Source organism: Plutella xylostella, chromosome 19 (genome assembly GCF_932276165.1).
Source record: "Plutella xylostella chromosome 19, ilPluXylo3.1, whole genome shotgun sequence".
In the NCBI taxonomy this organism is placed as follows: domain Eukaryota; kingdom Metazoa; phylum Arthropoda; class Insecta; order Lepidoptera; family Plutellidae; genus Plutella; species Plutella xylostella.
The window spans coordinates 2,017,146-2,038,130 of NC_063999.1; the positions used below are offsets into that span (position 1 = coordinate 2,017,146).

Genomic DNA, 20,985 nt, shown 5'->3' on the forward strand with positions numbered 1-20,985 from the left:
AAGAGGATGTAGGCTCTCACGGTCATGCCTTATCAGAGTTGCGTTACATTGTAGCTGGCCTATCTTCAGATAACAATCTTCGAGCAAAAACCAAGAATCTCGCAACCCAATGTGGCGCCACAGCTATTGCTACACAAGGGCCCAAGTCACCCAAGTCTAAAAAAACTGGTGAAAAGAAGAAGTCTGTGTCTGCTACAAAAACTAAGGTTAAAGGTTCATCAAAAACTACCGGGTCTCCAAAGCGGTTCATCCCTCGAAATGCCTCTGATGGTTTTCCAATGGCAACACTAACTTACCCCGCTGCAACCGCGCGAAAATCCAAATCTCCGTGGAAATTGAAAAGGGACTATTTAGGGAGAAAAATCATATCTGTGTGAATAAGTTTATTCAATAGCTACCTAAATTCTTAAAACTGCAATATCTATATATTATTACAATATTATTATTAGTGAACAATAAAAAATCGAACCTTTCAGGTTCTTTTCATTCTTTCTTCTTTTCATTCTTTATCATAAATTAAAGATGGTTGTATAGTACTTACCTAATCAAAAAAGAAATAACTAGATAAGTAGGTACCTACCTATATAATTATAATAAGTATTTTATTAGGTCAATAATCCAGCAATAAGACTTTAGGTAGGTGTATAACTAGGTACTTTATTATTAGGCCCTGTTTCACAATGTCTGGTTAGTTGCTACCTGCTGTGAGGTAAAATACATGCTGTCACTGTCAAAAAATAATAACAGAGAGTGACAGCATGTATTTTATCTTACAGGTAGCCGCTAACCAGACATTGTGAAACAGAGCCTTAGTTTCTTATAAACGACAATGGGCGTTTTGGGACCTATGTCCAATAAAGATGAGTCATACATCGTTGGATAGCTCTTTTCATGTGAGCAAAAAAATATTATGACGACAAATCCGTATATGTTGTCCATTTTGAAATATATTCGTCGGAAGGAAGTATTTTTCTATGGCATTGCACTCTTTCTCCTGATGACGGTTAGGGCGTAATACACGTAAACACGTATTATTAAAAAAGAAATTACTTTCAACTGGTTTTATTTACTGAGATAATAAACAAATATAATATTATAATGAATGATGATCATTTTGTTATAAAAATTAAAAATGAATGTGAAAACATAACAAAAACATTAAAATTACAGAAATAAAATATAAAAACTTTCAAGGTACGATTATTCTAATTGGACAGTAAATCAGGACTAGCGCTTCCGTTATTCATATTCTGCAAAAAATACCTTTTCAACGACGTATCACTCATTTCTATTGGTGATGGTCCCAGCTTCCATATATTTGTGCGCATCATCATTTATGTCTACAGAGAGTCTAGTTAGTTAACCTACATTATTATGCATTATGCACTCGTTAAGTATTATGCAGTGCTTGTGAACTCAATTAAATTCAGTTAAGTAAAATGTGAACTCTTAAATTTTAAATCACTCTGTGAAATCAATCTTTTCCAGTGCCTTCCTTTTCTCTCGAACGCGCAACCTGAAATATACAGAAATAATAATTAGGTATGTAGGTAGGAAGTGTTGACCTTAAAAAAATAATAATCATAATTTGCCAACAAAAGTACCAGGCAACCATGGCACACCAAGAAGGCTAGCTAACAAGCTTACAGTTGCTTGTAGGTGATTTCAAGCAGCAGCGTCACCGGAGCTACCAGGAACCCATAGAGAGTGATGAGCAGCGCCGGGTAGATGTCAGTGACCCCCACTGAGCTGAATGAGGAGACCCCATAAGAACACTTGGGCTTGGGCACGTGTAGCCGGTGGTGGATGCAGGCTTGGATGCCCGACTCTCGGATTTTCATGAAGCTGGGTGAAAGGAGAAGATAGGTTAGTTAAAAATGCTATAAATACGTATAGTTATTAAATGAAAAAATTGTAAGTGGAAATTAGAAAATGAGTTCGCTTTGTTCTAACTTCTACGATAGAGACAAAATATGAAAAACTGGAAGTCCATGTTCCAAGAGGGTTTTTGTTATTGGTACCTAGGTCCTAGGAAGTTAATTTATTAATTAAAATATAAATAAATAATGGTATTTGATACCTAATGGGTAAAGCCATATAATTACTATAGTTAGTATAGTTATCAATCAACATCAACATAGCAACTTAAAGGTAAAAGTCATAAAATACACCACAAGGAAAGCACATACACATACACTCACGCCTTGTTCTAATGTACTCCCTTGCGGGGTAGGCAGAGATGCATTGCTGCACCCACTTTTCGCCAGAGTGTTATGTTAGTCCCAATGTAATAGGGGGCGGGCCTATTGCCATTTTACGGGCACATTCAAGACCCGGGAACAACTTATCTGTGTTTAAACAAATATCTGCCCCAGCCGGGAATCGAACCCGGGACCTTCGGCTCAGTAGTCGGGTCACTAACCACTACGCCATTCGGTCGTCCAAGGAAAGGTAAGCGAAAATACAGTTCTATTCTATTCTATTCTCTGTGGGGGTGTAAGTACCTGCACCTGGCTCTCTAGAGTGGAACCTTTGTGCATATCCCCAAGGTCTAAACTGCCTTCCTAAGCTTGGACCATTTCCCACCACGCTGGTCCACTGCGGGTTGGTGGGTTCACATATCTAGATGTGCTAAATCTAGATATGCAGGTTTCCTCACGATGTTTTCCTTCACCGTAAGAGCGATGGTATACATTGTACTTAAGTTAAAAGAACTCATTGGTACATGTCAGCGCCGGGATTCGAACCCGCACCTCTTGCGTGAGAAGCGGGCGCTTGTCCGACTGAGCTACCACCGCTCCTAATGAAAATACAGTTATTTTTCTAAGTTTTCCTTAAAAAACTGCACCATGCCGGAAAATTATGTAAAAATAAGTACTTACATATCTACCTAATTGATGGTAAGACTAGAATGTGCATGCAATACGTTGAATCATAAATACGCTAACCTAAATGCCAGTTATCATTTCCCAGAACGCTAATCTAGATTCCTAGCGGCACATAGGGACTAGGGTTTTCCGTTTCCTACATTTCCTGATAATTAAAGTACTTACCCAGTTCTTTATCCCTACTCGTTATAAAATTAATTTTATCTCTATCAACATTTATAATCATTTAAAATTTATCCTGTAAAAAAGTTCATTCAAAGTTCGTAATTATGTCCATTAGTTACGATTACTTAACCTACCCATAGTTTTTCCTTCTCTCACACAGACACAGCTGAAACAATATGATTGTATACACTAACGAGCAATGAAAAATTTCCGCTATAATACTTAATCTTAAACAGGTCCCTGAAATGCCCGCGCTTCTGGCCGGGCACCCAGGGGTCGATCTCGTTGATGTAGTCGATCTCCTTCAGGTCGCACTTCTCGTCCTCCTGGTACGAGTCCTGGATCAGCCGGTAGCCGGGGTTCAGCTCCATGTGGAACGCGAATAGACCCTGGCGGAGATGGGAACATTTATAGCCTATTTTTTTAACAAACGAGGAAGTACTGAATATGTATCTCACACATTTCCGATATTGACAGAGTGAGATGGGTTTTGTATTTTAGGTGAGCATTGTAAGGACCAAAAGGTTTCGGTAGGTACTCGTCTGTTAAAAAAATAGACTAGGTATAGGACCGGATTCTTCAAGGGCGTTTAAATAACGGAGAGACATGCTTTTACAAAAGCTGAGAGTAGTGGAGGTGTGTTTTGAATATAACTTTTTGTGACTAAGGCCAATTTAGGTTACGTATAAGTCTTCGGTAGCTGAAGAAGGATGGGGATAGAGGGTTGTTTTGTTCTTTACGAAGCCAGACTAGACTAGACATATTCTAGATATTTGTATGCTGTCCATTGATTGGTAAGGCCAGCATACAAATATATAGATTACGAGTAAAATAATGGGGTCCTAGTTAATCTAACATCGAAATCCCTATCAAAAGTTGGCGATCTTTATGAATGTACTTGGCATCTTTTGATATTGCTGCAATTGGTTGTAGAAAGGTTCAACTTATTATTTATTCATCTCTACCTCTCTGATCTTCTGGATACCCTCCTTCATGCTATAGAAATTGGGTTTCTTCCCTTTTGGTGCAATCTTCTTGTCATATATCTCCTTCCTTATTGGCTCGTTTAGTTTCTGAAATAACAATGTTAAATGTAATGTTTCCCATTATAGTTAAACTATAGGTATAAGTACTTACTTATTTACTTATAGGTATAATATTTGTAGGTATGTAAGTAATCTAAAAGTCAATTAGAGTCCATAAATTCATGACTGTGGGTGCATGCTTTATCGCTATCATACATTGTGATTCTAAAGTAACTAGGTAAATAGCTTGGTGCATATACAGGGTGGCCCAAAGAGTGACGTCCAAAGGAAAATGTTTGATTCCTTAGGTCAAGGGGTAGCCAAATCACCCCCATGTATGTTCAGCAATTTTTAGTAGTTTAGAAATTATGATTTTTTTAACTAATTTTCTACGAAAATCGACCTCAGTGGATCAATTATGTTTTATAATTTTTTTGGATAACTTTTTTAAATTATTTTTTATTTTTGTGTCATCCTCTTAAGTTTTTCTTTTAACCATAAAAGTTTCAGCTTCCTAGCTGTAATGTAAGTTAGTTATTTTTATGTCGAAAGTTCAAATTATATCATCGAGCTAGACTGCTCTGAATTTTCTACTTGAAATTAAAAATTGAAATAGATATTCTCATGGTCCCTTATTAATTTTAAAAAATTCCGCAAGGTTTCATTATAAAATAAAAATAAAAATAAACTATTGCTTAATGGGGTATTATTTGCAGAAAACAGCCTTCAAAGGTTCTTGGGTGGAAATTACCTAATTAGTAAATTGTTGCGACTGGGTGGAAGAAGTTCTGGGCTCTGAAAGAAGTGATGAAAAGTAAGGAACTGAGCATAAAAATCAAAAAGAAGACTTTTGATACCTGCATCCTACCCTGCATCACATATGGCTGTGAAACCTGGGCCCTTACGAAACACCATAGGGAAAAACTAGAAAGATGCCAGAAAGGGATGGAAAGAAGCATGCTAGGTTTGAAGCTAAAAGATAGAGTCAGAAGTACAGATATACGGCACAAAACCAAACTAACGGATATTCTATCACGTATAGATCAACTTAAATGGAGATGGACTGGGCATATGCTTCGATGCAAAAAGGAAAAATGGAGCAAAAAGGTGACAGTTTGGTACCCAAGGGATGGTGTCAGGAGCAGAGGACGGAAAGCAAGAAGGTGGGAGGATGAACTGAAACTCACGGTAGGAGCTCACTGGACAAGAGTAGCCATGGACAGGCAACAATGGAAAGAGTTGGAGGAGGCCTTTGCCGTAAGGCACACCGAAATCAGAGACATTCTGTAACCGCATGCTTGTAAATAGTAGTGTAAGTTTTTAAATAGTAGTTATAAGATTTGTAAGATTTTATTTTGTTACTAATTGTAAGTTTTCGGAAATAAAAGGCTATATTATTATTATAAATTGTTTCAGAAAGTTGAAAGATTCCTGTTATGTCATTACTAAGGAAAATTTATTGTGAGTAAATGTGTAAAATAATTATTTGAGTTTATTTACTTAAGTAGTATTAATAATACAATTATCTCATAAATCTTACAACTCAGACTTAAACATTTTACTAAGAATTTACATTCAAAAATGTAACTTAAATAAAAAAAAATTTAAATAATCTTATTTTCCCTTTAATTTGATACATTTTCTGACTGAATTAGTCCTTAGTAATGACATATAACAGGAATCTTTCAACTTTCTGAAAACATTGACTAATGAGGTAATTTCCACCCAAGTACCTTTGAAGGCTGTTTTCTGCAAATAAATACCCCATTAATCAATAGTTTATTTTTATTTTTATGTTATTTTGGAACCTTGCGGAGTTTTTAAAATTAATAAGGGACCATGAGAATACCTAATCTCTAATCTTTAATCTCACGGAATTCTGACAGTTATAAATTTTTGACATGTCAGAGATCACAAACCTTTTTTGGCTGGGTACTTTTTTTCAATACGAGTCTGAACATCAGTTGTATCCGGACAATTTTCTATATTATATCTTTAAATATTTAGAATGATGGTCTTTACGTTAGGCGCAAAAGAACCACGAGGACGCTTCTTTCTGGGAGAGAGAAAGTCTGACTCTTGTGCTCTGTCAGATGGGGCCGCTTCCTGTGAAGGGCCAGGTTGTGGCTCCATAACGTTTTTAAAAATCAACAAACTATCACAACGCGAAAGGTCAACGATAAGAAACCGGCCAAGTGCCAGTTGGACTCGCGCACTGAGGGTTCCGTACAAGTCTACTTACCTGAGATATTTTTCCTTTTAATTTCATCATTATGTACATCTATATGAAATATTAGTTTGATATCTTTAACCGTTTCTGAGAAAAAGGGTGGTGACAGACAGACGGACAACAATAAGGGTTCCTTTTTTCCTTTTCAGGTACGGAACTCTAAAAAGAATAGTAACAATCGGATCAATCGTTTCCGAGATATTCGTGGACAAACATACATACCAACAAACATATAAACATACTTATACAATAAAAAAAATCATATTTGTTTATTAGGCTTAATGGATTGTCATAGAATGACTTTAAAACTACTAATAACTACTTTGATATAGTCCTTTTCATAAGGAAAACGCTACAACCACTACACCATACAAATATTGTAATATGCCTACCTACATTCAAATGCCATGATCACACCTCAATGTTCAACTGGAGAGTAGAAACTTTTAATAATTTGATTTATCTGGATGCTCTGACACATGAGCACATTTTTGTACTTGATTCAAATGCAAATCTGTCTTATGAATACGATATGTTTTCAAGGGGACAAGGGCAACTAAATGACAAAGGAATGCAACAAATATTTTATGACATACAGAAATTAATTAATTTTATTAATGACGAATATAGAAAATGTAATGTAAACATAGTCAGTGAAAGTAATAATAATTTTCGTAACTAACCACATTCATATTCTTCACCAAAACATTGCAGGCCTTTTAAGTAAATCTGATGTATTGACTGTTCACTTAGAAGAATTACAATCGCAACAAACATCTGTCGATATAATATGTGTCACTGAACATTTTATAATTAATGGCCACGAGGATCTATTATCAATCCCTAATTACCATTTAGCAGCACACTTTTCTAGAGGAACTCAAAAAAGGGGAGGTGCATGTATATTGGTTCGTAGTGGACATAAATATAGGGAAATGTTAAATATATCGAAACTTTCTATTATAATAATAATAATAATAATAATATAATCTTTATTTGCACACCATGAAACATAACTTAAATTTAACTTAATTAACATACATGCACAAATGGCGGTCTTATCGCTAAAAGCGATCTCTTCCAGACAACCGTTATAGGTAAAAAGTTAAACATTGGAAAAGGGCACTTAGGTGTACTTAATTACGAAATTAACAACTAAAAACAAACAAAATATTGTTGGTATAATTGAATGCTGTGCCGTAGAATTGACAGATTTAAATACTATTGTGATCTGTGTTTATAGAGTTCCCAAAAACAAAGACGTAGCAAAACATTTTGTAACATTTTTTGAAATATTAGAAGAAATTTTGAAAATCTGTACTAAATATAAAAAAAACATTATACTTGCGGGAGACTTTAACATCGATACTCTAAAATGTAACAGCTTAACAAATCAATTTCGGAATCTTTTATACAGTTTCAATCTTACCCTAGAAATAAAGGAAGGTCTGGTCTGGTCTTCAGGCCTGTCTCGGTTCTTCCAGTTTTGAGTAAAATATTTGAGAGGGTCATACTCAGTCAGATGCTTTTGCATTTCAATGATGCTCGATTGTTTCATAGCCAGCAGTATGGTTTTACAAAAGGCAAATCAACAGCCGATGCCGGTACTGCGTTGATTAAGCACATATTTGACGCCTGGGAAGACCATCACGATGCTATTGGAGTCTTCTGTGATCTGTCGAAGGCGTTTGATTGTGTAGACCATCAGACTTTAATTTCGAAACTTAGATACTATGGAATAGGAGGAAAGGCTTTAGATTTGATATCTTCATATTTAGACAAGAGACAACAAAGGGTCGATATTTATTTTATTTATTTTTTTATTTATTTTATGGAAAACTTACAGCTAAAATTTAACAGTATAACACTAAAAATAAACAGTTGAAAGCCAATTACTAGTTTTCACTAATTGGTAACAGAGTATACACAAATGATTCCTATGTATGCAAACATACTAACCTAACTGAAAACACGAAACTAAACTAAGCTAAATAAAATATTATTTATACCTACAATATGCTATGACTATTACATAAAATAACCGTTAAGTAAATAATGTTACTACTAATCATAAATATTTGAGCTAAACTTATTAGTTAGATTATAGCTGATAGAACGAGCGCTACTACAAAACATGTCTATGTCCATACAGTCGATACTAAGCGTATTGAAAGAGCGCGAAGCTCTCAAAAGAAACGAGTTCTGCCTGTAGTTGGTATTAACAATACTAAATCACAGGGGGCTCATGTAAAAATAGGCGTCCCTCAAGGATCTATTCTAGGACCATTTTTATTCCTCATTTATATTAATGACTTGCCTTTTATGGTTGAAAAATTGACTAATATAGTTTTATTTGCTGACGATACTTCTTTGCTTTTTAAAGTTAAAAGAAGAGAAAATAATTTTAATGAAATTAATTCAATTCTATCTGACATACACGATTGGTTTACCGTTAATAATCTTCTATTGAATACTAAGAAAACGAAATGTATTAAATTTACACTGCCGAATGTTAGACAGTGCGATACTAACATTATTCTAGATGGGAATAAATTGGACCTAGTTAATGATACTGTCTTTCTTGGGATGACTATAGATTCAAAGTTACAGTGGGGACCTCACATTGAAAAATTGTCTGGAAGGTTGAGCTCCGCAGCTTTTGCTGTACGGAAAATTAGACAGCTGACCGACGTTGAAACCGCCAGATTAGTTTACTTTAGTTATTTCCACAGCTTATTATCGTATGGCATTTTGCTTTGGGGTAGAGCAGCTGATATTGAAACTATATTTGTATTACAGAAAAGAGCCATCCGCTCTATATACAAACTTGGTTCCAGGGATTCATTGAGAGAACTATTTAAAGAAATTAACATCCTTACAGTTCCATGTCAGTTCATTTTTTCCAATTTAATGTATGTACGAAAGAATATTTCAACTTTTGATACAATTGGCAGTAATCATGACATTAATACTAGGAACAAGCATAAGCTGGCTTTTCCAGCGATGCGTCTGGCGAAAGTTAATAAATCGTTTTTAGGGTACTGTATTAGATTTTATAATAAGCTTCCAGCAGAAGTTGCTCAAATGCCAGAGAATAAGTTTAAGTGTTACATTAAAGAGAAACTCAGTAAAAAAGCTTATTATAAAATTGATGATTACTTAGAGGACGTTAATGCATGGCTGTGATAAGTAGTTAGCTCTGCTCATATTATTATAATAATAATTATTAAGCTTATATGTATTGTATACCAACTAGTTTTAAGTCTTTTTTTGAAAAGATGGCTCAGGAGTTTCTTGCCTCCGTTCTTCTCCTTAGACAGAAAGAGCCCCCCCTTATCCGAACGGAGAGTAATTTGTAAAAATTGACGTTCATCAGAAAATTTTATATTTGTACGATGAATAAAAAAATTTGAGTTTGAGTTTGAGTTTGAGTTTGAAGCGACACGACTAAAAAGTAAAACCTGCCTTGACAACTTTGCTCATAACGTAGGAAATAAATGTAGTGGTAAAGTTATTGACTACTGTCTGTCTGACCATACGGCTCAACTTCTCAAGGTGCCCGTAAAAAAGATCAGCAAAATAAGCTCATGGACTGTAAAAAAAAGGGACTACTCTATCGAGAACCTACAAAAATTTAGAGAACATATAAACAGTCTATCGTTTTCCGATGTTTATGAAACGAATAATGCCAACACTGCTTATAATAGATTTATGGATACATTTATGTTAATTTATGAACTTTGTTTTCCAATAGTTACAGTTAAAATTACAACTAAGAAAAGGCCGAAATGGGTTTCTAAAGGAATAAAAATATGTGCACGAAAACAAAGAGATCTGCTTTGGAATTATAGAAGAAATTCGACGCCTCTTAATAAAACGCTACTGAAAACCTACTCACAGCGACTTAAAAAAATTATATCTTTGACGCAGAAAGCAAAAAATAATAATTATATTAATACGGCAGACAATAAAACAAAAGCGAGTTGGAACATAATAAACGAGGCAAAATCTAGATTTCCAAACGAGACCATCACAAAAATTACGACAGATAATGTTACTCTTACCGATCCCACAAAAATTGCTGATGCTTTTAACGATTTTTTTGTGGATCAAATAGAAAAAAATCTACCAAACAGTTCTAGTAATATTCAATTAAAATATAATAATTCTAATAATTCTCAATCTATGTTCATGACACCTACGACACCGGATGACATACAAAAAGCCATTAGGTCTTTAAAAAATAAAAATAGCGTGGGGTATGATGGCGTTCACACAAAAGTTGTTAAACATGTATCTGATATAATAATGGAGCATTTAAGCTATATCATGAACTTATGCATTGTGGACGGTATTTACCCGGAAAGCCTTAAGCCTGTTATCATTAAACCTCTATTTAAAAAAGAAGATAAGTGTAACATGAAATACTATCGACCAATAGCTCTTATATCAATATTTTCTAAGGTATTTGAAAAAAATATTTACAATGCGCTTCTTTCATACCTCAATAAGTATAATATTTTAGTTGAGGAACAGAAAGGATTCCGAAAAGGCAAATCTATTAATCTGGCCATGTATGATTTACTAAATGGCATATTTACAAGCGTTGATAAAGGTAAACCTATATGCTCTATCTTTATGGATATGACTAAGGCCTTCGACTTTGTTAATCATAAAATATTATTAGACAAACTAAACTATTATGGCATAAGAGGAAACATACTCAAATTAATTAATTCTTACCTAAGTAACAGGCGACAGAATACAGAAATCGTAAGGATTTGCCCAAAGACCAAAGAAGAGACTAAGGTCTTATCGAGTAGTAGGTTTGTTACTAGTGGAGTCCCTCAAGGTAGTGTACTGGGCCCACTACTATTTCTCATTTACATTAATGACCTGCCAATGAGCATTCACTATCCGATGGTGTTGTTTGCAGATGACAGCACGGTATCAATTAAATGTAATGATCTTGACCTTGACATATATGAACTTAACATTAATAATACTCTCAAAGACATAATTAATTGGCTAAATAGTAATAAACTTATTGTTAATATTGACAAAACTAAATATATGACATTCTATCAGAGAATTAACAAAACTGACAAATTAAATATTAATTATGATGGAACGGAAATAGAAAATGTATCCGTAACAAAGTTTCTAGGATTAAATATAGATAATAAGCTGACATGGAAATTTCAAGCGGAAAATGTTTGTAAGAAGCTAAGTAAATCATCGTATCTTTTATACAAATTATCAAAAATTGTAAGCCGTAACACAGTTCTGTCAGCATACCATGGTTACGTAGTGTCAACGTTACGCTATGGCGTAATTTTCTGGGGAAATTGTACCGAGAGAGAAACTGTATTTAAGGCCCAAAAAAGGTGTGTACGAGCTATTTGCAGATTAAAACCAGATGAGAGTTGTAAGCCACACTTTAAGTCTCTCAAAATACTTACTTTCCCATGTTTATACATATATGAAGTTGCGGTGTTTGTAAAAACCAACCCAAATCTGTTTGTCAAAGTCTCCCAGACACGTCACAGATCAATTAGGTCACAATATATGAATAACGTCAGTTATCCGTCGTCAAAAACTGCGTTGATGCGGAAAAATATATTATGCATGGGACCAAAAATTTTTAATAAAATTCCGAATTATCTCCACAGTTTAAATTATAATTTGTTTAAAAAGAAATTGTATGAACTACTAAATAGTAGGAAAATGCTATTATACAATAAACGAATATTTGACTGATGAAACACTATAACATTATATAATTAGTAATTTTATTCAATATTGACATTTATTAATTGAGACATTATTGTATTAACAAAATTCATTAAGTAATATACCTAATATTTATTTTGTACCTAACATTTAAATTATGAAGAAAGCATGTGTGCATGATTTGCATGATGATTTGTACATCTGTGACCAGATAGAACATAGAGATCTCAACATTGTACTTAACACCTATTATTCATACATTACCTATGTTCACAAATAAAGAATTGATTTTGATTTTGATTTCATATGTTAATATGGTGCAGTTCCAATAATCTTACATAGGTACCTATATACCGAACATATTATGTACTTACCGAATTGAGAATCCTTTATTTGAAATCGATTAAAAAGGTTTGTTATCCCTGAATTTAGTAGCAAGTGATGCCATGTTAAAGAATAAAATAAAGTAATTTAAATTAATTCAATACAATGGTCGTGAGTCGTGATTTTACTTAATATTATAAATGCAAACGTTTGTGAGTATGTGTGTATGTGTGTATGTGTGTACCTTTGTTACTTCTTCACGTAAAAACAACTGAACCAATTTTAATGAAATTTGAAATTGAGTTAGCTGACACCCTGGATTAACACATAATAGCTTATGTGTTTATCCAGGGAATTCCGCGATAAAAAGTAGCCTTTTTATCGCGGAATTCCCACGGGAAAACTTATTAAGGTGAAGCGAAGCTCGTGGCAACAGCTAGTATTGAAATATTTGTTATTTTTGTATTACCTACTTCACTTGAGCAAGTAAATATTTAGATTTATGTTTTTCTATGAAAACATTTAAAAAAAATATTGCCCTTAAATTGATCCAAATTTTACCTTTTTTCGGTGAAGAGCTTTTTTAGTGGTATCACTAATGAAATGTCAGAATTCCGCGGAATAAAAAATTAGAGTATAGTTCAATTTTTAATTTCAAGTTGAAAATTCAGAGCAGTCTAGCTCGATGATATAATTTGAACTTTCGATATAAAAATAACTAACTTACATTATAGCTAGGAAGCTGAAACTTTTATGGTTAAAAGAACAACTTAAGAGGATGACACTAAAAGTTATCAAAAAAAAAAAACATAATTGATCCACTGAGGTCGACTTTCGTAGAAAATTAGTTAAAAAAATCATAACTCCTAAACTACTAAAAATTGCTGAACATACATGGGTGTGATTTGGCTACCCCTTGACCTAAGGAATCAAACATTTTCCTTTGGACGTCACTCTTTGGGCCACCCTGTAATGTAGCACGGGGAACTTTACTGATGTCTACTACCATCTCAATGCCTTTGAATACTCACAAGTAGTTACTTTACGAGTTACGAGTATACGGGTTCGCAATCTTACACAAAACGGAACCAGAACATGCTTACATTATTACCTGCCATCCTTACCTTAAACTTACAAATAAAACGAGAAAAATAACTTCACACTTCAATACAATATTAGTAATTAATTACATACTACCTTTATTGTATGCACCAAGAACAAAAACTTTAAAATAAAATGCGGCCTTATTGCTTATAGCAATCTCCACCAGACAACCTTTTTATAGAAGATAGTGAGTTTTAAAATGTATTACCAGCCTTACCTTAAAGAAGTTCCTATTATACTCAAAGTCGCTGGCGCCGACGCTGAGCGGCGAGTTCAGCAGGTCGGTCAGCGAGCGCACAGAGGAACTGGGGGCCCGCAGCAGCACCACGATGTTGGCCGAGTACGCGGCGTACAGGATCGTCAGCGATATGAACAGAAGAAGCGTCACCACGCGCCCTGGGATATAAAGGGATAATTGGGCAGGAAGAATGGTGTGGTTTTTGCACCAAAGGTAATGGTTGTTAATCTCAGGATTATAACGTGGATATTTTGCAAGGAATTTAGCCAAAAACAGGCTCTAATATGGCGCTATCTCGCCTGAGCCATACAATCTGCAGCAGCGCCAGGATAAAAATAATATAAAAAATAAATACTTAAGTTTGACTTCTTCATTCTGTGTTGGTCTGTCTGTTTGTGGCCACGTAAGTAATGTGGAAAATGGCGATTTTAACTTGAGTTCTATAGGCGCCTGGGTAGGTTACGGTATTATCTTACCAGCAGCATGTCTCGGCTCCAGCGTGCATCCCTGCTGCAGGACAGCTCCTATGATGAGGATCAGCACGTCGGCCCACGACCCGTCCAGTTGCAGGGGGTGCTAAATAAAGCCTCGGTTTTAGGGTTTTAAGATTTAGAAGCAACACTATAAAGCGAAAAGAAACCAACAGTCAACATGTGCCTAGATTTACGGCTTAGTTCTCTGTTCTAAAGTTAAAGAAAGTGAGATAGGAAGTAACAACCAAAGCAATAGCAATAATTATATTATCCGTATCTAAGTCACCGATGACTTCAGTCCTCAACAAAGCAATCAAACTTACCATCCCCATAGAAGCTTCCCACTTCGATGTCACATACAGAAGCAGGGCACATCCCAGCACACAGATGAGTATGGCCAGCCAGACGGCTCCAGTGAAGGGTAGTGCGAAGATATTAGCCACATAGGCTAGTGGTGGCTCTCTGAAGACGAAACGGACGGCTGTTCTGCCCACCATGGCCACGTAGTCTATGACTTGCATGCGCTCTTGAGTGAAGATTGTGAGGGTTCCTGTGAGGTAAATGCTGTTAGTGTATCATCTGCCAAATAAAAACTAAATATTTTACATTTCTATTGAAGTATGAGGAATCGCTAAAAAGGTCTATTAAGGAAATATTTAACACTAGCTGTTCCCGCGCGCTTCGCTTCGCCTTAAAAAGTTTTCCCGTGGGAATTCCGGGATAAAAAGTAGCCTATGTTCTTTCCCAGGGTCTAGACCGTATGTATACCAAATTTCATTCAAATCCGTTTAGTAGTTTTGGCGTGAAAGAGTAACAGACAGACAGACAGACAGACAGACGGACAGACAGACAGACAAACACAGTTACTTTCGCATTTATAATATTAGTAAGGATTAGTAAGGATAGTGGAAATTGAAGCAGCCAGAAGGCCATCACCGTTGTCCTAATTGCTATACATTCATTGATGCCTATATACGGTACAATACGGTAGGTAAACAGCAAGCTACGCGCAGGAAAGCTAAGCTGGGCTGAAGTTATAGGGCAGTTCATGAAGATAGGGCGGCATCGCGGATTTGAAGGTCCTTTGGGCCACCGTAAGATAACATTACCTAAATCAGCATCCTTCGTCAGCAGCGAGTTGATCTGCCCCTGCCAGTGGCCGGTCTGGTTCCTGTAGCCCCAGGAGTTGGTGAAGATGAGCCGCTCCGTCGCGTTCAGCATGTCGAAGCAGATGCTCACCACCATGTAAGACATCTTGGTGATGGAGTCGTGGTGGAGGTCACTAAAGAGGATGGAGGTGGAATGAAGATAGTGAAAGAGGATGACGCGTTGTTGGTTGGTTGGATGGCGTAGGCTCAAAATATAAAATATTTATCACAATCTTTGAGAGAATGAACTATGAAGACTCTGAAGATGAAATAACAACCGCAAAATTAAAGCATAGGTTTTTCTGTCTCATCAAAATCACAATAAGTACTTAATTAAATTTATCGGGTGAAGAAATCTATTCTCAAGATCCTTATTTAATTTATAGAGGTAGGTAGGTACTTCGTCTAGTAAACTTACAGTCGATCATTCATGTGCTTCATGGTTTCATTAGTTTCGATCAGAATGTTGGACATTGTCAGGACATGTCTCCTCAAGTCATGCCTTCTTGATGAGATCACCTTCGACTGTCTGTAATCTTCGATTATGCCATATTGGTCTACTTTGATTTCTCGGGTAAAAGCTGTTATTCTAACCATTTCATCACCGTTTTCTGATATAATCCCAGTGTTATTGCTGTCTTCATGTTTTTCTTTTCCAATAGATTTATGAGGTGTTGGAGGAAGATTGTAAATAGGTCGCCAGGAGCCTCTTGCATGTTCTATTAGTTCGGATGTCTCGTTTATTTTGTAAGCTGAAACCAATTTTGTTATACTGATTTATACCTAAGTACTAAGTATTATGAAAAAGTCATTATTTGGTCATAGTGGTAAATGTATCAACATCAACTTTAACATTATACTTCCAACTATACCAACTCAATCTTTAACTGGTCATCGATGCGCAGTACGCTCATGCAAGTCTAGTGGAAAACCAGTTCAATGAACAGACGATGAAGGAAGAGGCTTACTGCTCTAGAAATGCAGTGTTACCTTCAGTAAAAGTGAATCCGTGGTTAGACCTCCTAACAACGACGACATTGCTGTCCACGAGGATGTCGATGACTCGCAGCAGATGCTGGTTCTGTTCAGGAACTTCATAGTCCAGGAGCAGCCATCTGTACGGTGACTTGAATAGCAGATCCTTGTTTGCCTGATATGAAAAAAAAATAGCATTAGTAGAATGAGATTAGAGTCTTGATTATTTAAATCAGGGTACCATTGCTATGTAAAGCTGAAAGACTAGTGGCTTATTATAACATTCTATAAATATTATGTTTTCAATTTGCCTCTTCAGAGGTCCTCTGCCCTCCAACCTTCAACCATTATTTCCCATGTTCGGATACCCTGTTGGCCTCTTTCTATATGTAGCACCTCCCAAGGCGACTTGCAGTAAAATCTTAAATCTAGGTAGTGTCTAATCTCTTTTTAAGATACATCAATCCTTATTAGGTAGTTTCGGTTTGAATCAAGCTTTAACACTAAATCCACATTTAACATTCCGGTGCGCATCGCCCCGTCACCCCTCACCCACATTCCCTAACTCACGGTCTCCAGCAGCTCCTGCGCCCCCGGGCAGGCGAGGTCGGCCAGCACCAGCACGTGCTGCAGGTAGTGCTCCGAGCGAGCTGGCTGCAGCGAGCCGCCCGTGGGGACAGAGTGCTGGGACAACAGCGCGGCTAAGGTCTTCTGGTAGTCTGGAAAATGTATTGTAAGTATACTGTATGAGGGCAGACCAGCGTAGCAAGAAGTTGCCAAGACGTTGGCGAAGCTTGGAACTTTAGACATTGCGGATGCATATCCGTTCCACATAAGTTGTACATATAGGTTCCATTCAAGTGTGCCGAGTGTAGTGCTTTTCCCTTAGAGGGACTAGGAATGTAAATATGTGGATGAGAAACGAGTGTTATAGGTAGCCAACCAATTTCACTCAGGCTTCCTAGATTGTCTCATGTTTTAAAAAGCTTCAAATACACCTCGATGTTTTTATTACCAAATAGTACTTAATTGACACCCGATAAAATGAGAGGTGTTTAAGTGTGTATATCTGTATCAATCTGACTATGGTAGCGTACCACCGCCGCCGGCTTACCGATTTTCGAATTTGGGGTCAAAATGGGTAATGTTACCCCGAGTGTTCTTAGTCATATTTCACTTACAAGGCGACCAGCACAACCCAGGAACTAGCAGCGAAGTCGGCACATCAGCATTCTCATAGGATAAGTAGGACACCAACATATTTACAGTATCTCTATCTCTACAAAACACAGAAACAACAAAATGGAATATGAAAACTATAAGGGTTTTCCTGAAATTCATGATTTCTGAAGTTAAGTTCGTGCAGGTAGAAATGTGAAATGTGTTTGGAGGGAAAGAAGGCTGATTTATCTTTATTGATGCTATAAGTTATATCTAATGAGCCCCGAACGTTCTTCGGACATTCGCTTTCAGAAGTGGTTAACCACCTTTTATATTTTTTTATATATTTCATGCATTAATTAACATTCGATAGGTAACTAAGGTAACATGAAAGATTAGGTATGTGATGGACACTGCTCCTTAAATTGCTACCTATTTTAAAGGTTTACCCCCTTATTCATAGAAAAGTTACAATACGTTTTAACTAATAAACTGTTTTGTCCCTCTCTGTCAAAGAACAAATTGTTCTTTGTTGGAGAGGGACAAAACAGTTTATTAGTTAAAACGTTTTGTAACTTCTCTATGAATAAGGGGGTTATACTGTAAGATAATATAAGTAGTTAAATAAATGAATAAATAAAAAAAAATGTAAAACCTATATTTACACAATGTTTATGTTAGTAGTAGAGACTCGGGTGTACTCAATGGTAGATACTGAAGAAAATGTATGACATACCTAATGCCGCTTTAAAAATATTACTAAATGTTTAGCTAAAGTTAAGGAGTTTTGTACGCCTCAGTACCGAAATACGGATGTAACCCTACATTATAAGCGTTCGTCGGTACAATATTTAGGTAGGTACTTACTGCTCGTATGGTTATGGCTAACGATAATGATGGGGTACAAATTGTCATTTCGTTTCCATAACTACTTATTACCCTACTCATGTGCAGTAGAATACAAACTCTTGTAACTTGCCTGAATATTTTAGAGCTTATTATTTATTAGTGCTTTCAGGAGTTTCTGACTTTAAGAAATATATCCGCTTTATCTAGGATGTCCAAAGGTCTCCAGAAATGTATAACTGTTTGAAATACAACAATTTTGCGGTAACTAGAATCTAGACTTCCATGACTTTCTGAGCACTGTAACCCAAGGACTTTTTATATCTGTAACCCACTTTAAGACAAAAGAGGTCTGTCTGAAGAAGGAAAAGGGCGTCAAAAATAAATTGAAGCATCTGTTTGGCCCATCGTGACTCACAGATTTCGCCGAACTCTGCACTATCCTTGCACTCAATAATTGCATCAAGGCTGCCTGTCCCATCGCATCAGTCTTCATAACGAGAATGCATGTTGCAATTGCAATGGTGGTCAGAGAAATTAAACTTCAATCGAAAATGAGTAGGTATTTATAAGTGACTAAGTAACTTTATCTGCCTGTGTGTAAGTTGGTTGGGATGGACAGATTCTTGATCTTTAAAATTGAGAGTGGTCGATATGAAGATGATGATTAACTATCCTTAGTAAGAGTAGTATTCTTAGTTTAGATGCAAGCTCAGCTAATAACCTAAAGATAAAAATATAAAATACACATATTTCACCTTATTATCACCTTCCTATAAGTCCTTCCTGTAAGACGTCGCCTTTAGTTGTAAGATCTAACCTAAGTAGCTTGTATATTGTATACATACTTACATAGATGCCCGCAGGATATAAGAAGTTCTTGACACACTTTAGTGACGAATTAATCACTCGTAATAATCTAATAATCCCTTACTAACACATGCTGTTCATGCTAATTCATCATAATTAGAATAAAAGCTTGTACTATGTTTAATCAAGTCCTAAGTTCGATTCTGGGGTACCTACCTACCTAAAGTCGCTGGCCATGCTAAGTGTTGAATTTAGGATGGCGCCTGCTATAAGACCTTGGGACATACATACGGATCTTCTGGTGACCTGATGACCTCAATGAGTTCTTTGAATTTTCCCTTTACGCAGCTATAATGTGCTAGTTTCACATGTAAATGACTGAATACCTACAATAAACATACACATACAATTTATCGAGAATGTTTACCTACTACTTAATTAATGATCATTCTGTAACTTAACTAAGCATTAATTAAAACTACATTAGCCTACCTAATCTATAATTAACGTCGTATGTGATCGGGAGCCATATGTCTTAAAGTTTTACCTGTAATTCATAATCATTTCTGTAGGTCTAAACCCAGTGGTAAATCAGAAATGTGTAGGTATGGTAAAACCAATAACATATAATATACCTAACTATCTAGTCAGGTTATCATCATCAGCCCGTTATCGTCCACTGCTAGACATAGGCATCTCCCAAGGAACAACACTCTGTCCTCGGCCTTCCTCATCCAGCCACTACCGGCTTCTTGTCTATGGTCGTCGTTGATCCAGCGGGCCGGAGGGCATTCCCCTTTACGCTCGTGGTCTCCAATTGAGTTTTTATTAAGTAAGTATTAGTCTGATGACTAGTTTTTTTAAAAACATACCTATCCTATTTATAAATTAATGGGTTTTAATCAGTAGGGCTTGTGACAGACCGCGGTGGCGGGAACTACACGGCTCTTAAATTTAAGAAAAAAAAAGAATGAGTAAGGTACGGAACACGATTACCTACCACGGCTAACACACACAATTCATTAATAATTATGCATTAAGTAGGTAGGTATAAAACAAACTTTTACTATCTATCATCAAGATCGTAAATCAACATATAAACGAGCGGACCAACGATTTACTTAGCTCATTACATGAAGGAATAATACTTTTAGTACATGTATGATGTCGTAAACAAGTGTAGTAATCGATAAAATTGAGAAAAAACTGCAAATAAAGGCGTACCTAATAGGTATTATTCAATAAAGTGGTACCGGATAGCAATGGCCGCATTAAAACGTCTCGTTTTTTTACCTCTTCGTCTCGTCTCTTTAAAACTTGTACCAAAGACTGGTTCTTTTGTAATTATTTTTTAAATTTAGTTTAAAACGGTTCCTGCAAACTGTTTATTGAGATTTTAAGTTATAATTCTGAACAACTCTTGTTCAACGAGTTTTGAAGCGAAAAAAAAATTAAAACTAGATTTTGTATGGGAAGCTTTTTCTAATTAAGTATTCTTCTAGTACCGTCTTCTAGTAAGCCCCATTGAATATACCTACACACCTCAATGTCACTGCATTAATGTAAGAGGCATGAACACAGGAGCAATGGAGATGGGCTCATGGGGGTCTAGCATGAACTTTGCACTCACGAGCCAGAAGCTTTGCAAGTTCCGTGACTAAACTTAGTACCCATCGCGATAACAATACCCACTGCACACGCATAACTATCTGATTCCATCATTGTAATGATTCATTATTATTACTTTACATCACACGCTCTGAGATCCTGGTCCTCCTCTTATTTATGCACATAAGTTTTAGTACCAATAATCGTGGGTTATCTTCGAAAAATTCACGTTTACCACTTGCGCGGTAATATTGGAA

General features: G+C 36.0%; 1 protein-coding gene across 1 annotated transcript; it reads right to left on the reverse strand.

Annotated features, from left to right (window-relative positions):
• Nucleotides 1-1,338: 1,338 nt before the first annotated feature.
• On the reverse strand, nt 1,339-17,704 carry LOC105392273 (ionotropic receptor 75a). Its single transcript, XM_048628027.1, has 12 exons — nt 17,485-17,704; nt 16,874-17,022; nt 16,319-16,478; nt 15,747-16,080; nt 15,290-15,462; nt 14,504-14,730; nt 14,184-14,283; nt 13,687-13,865; nt 4,019-4,126; nt 3,276-3,442; nt 1,648-1,845; nt 1,339-1,516 (listed from the first exon to the last, which is right to left on the reverse strand). Exons 1-12 carry the CDS (start codon nt 17,642-17,644, stop codon nt 1,462-1,464), a joined length of 2,010 nt encoding a protein of 669 aa, XP_048483984.1. The 5' UTR covers nt 17,645-17,704; the 3' UTR covers nt 1,339-1,461.
• Between the last annotated feature and the right edge of the window lie 3,281 nt (nt 17,705-20,985).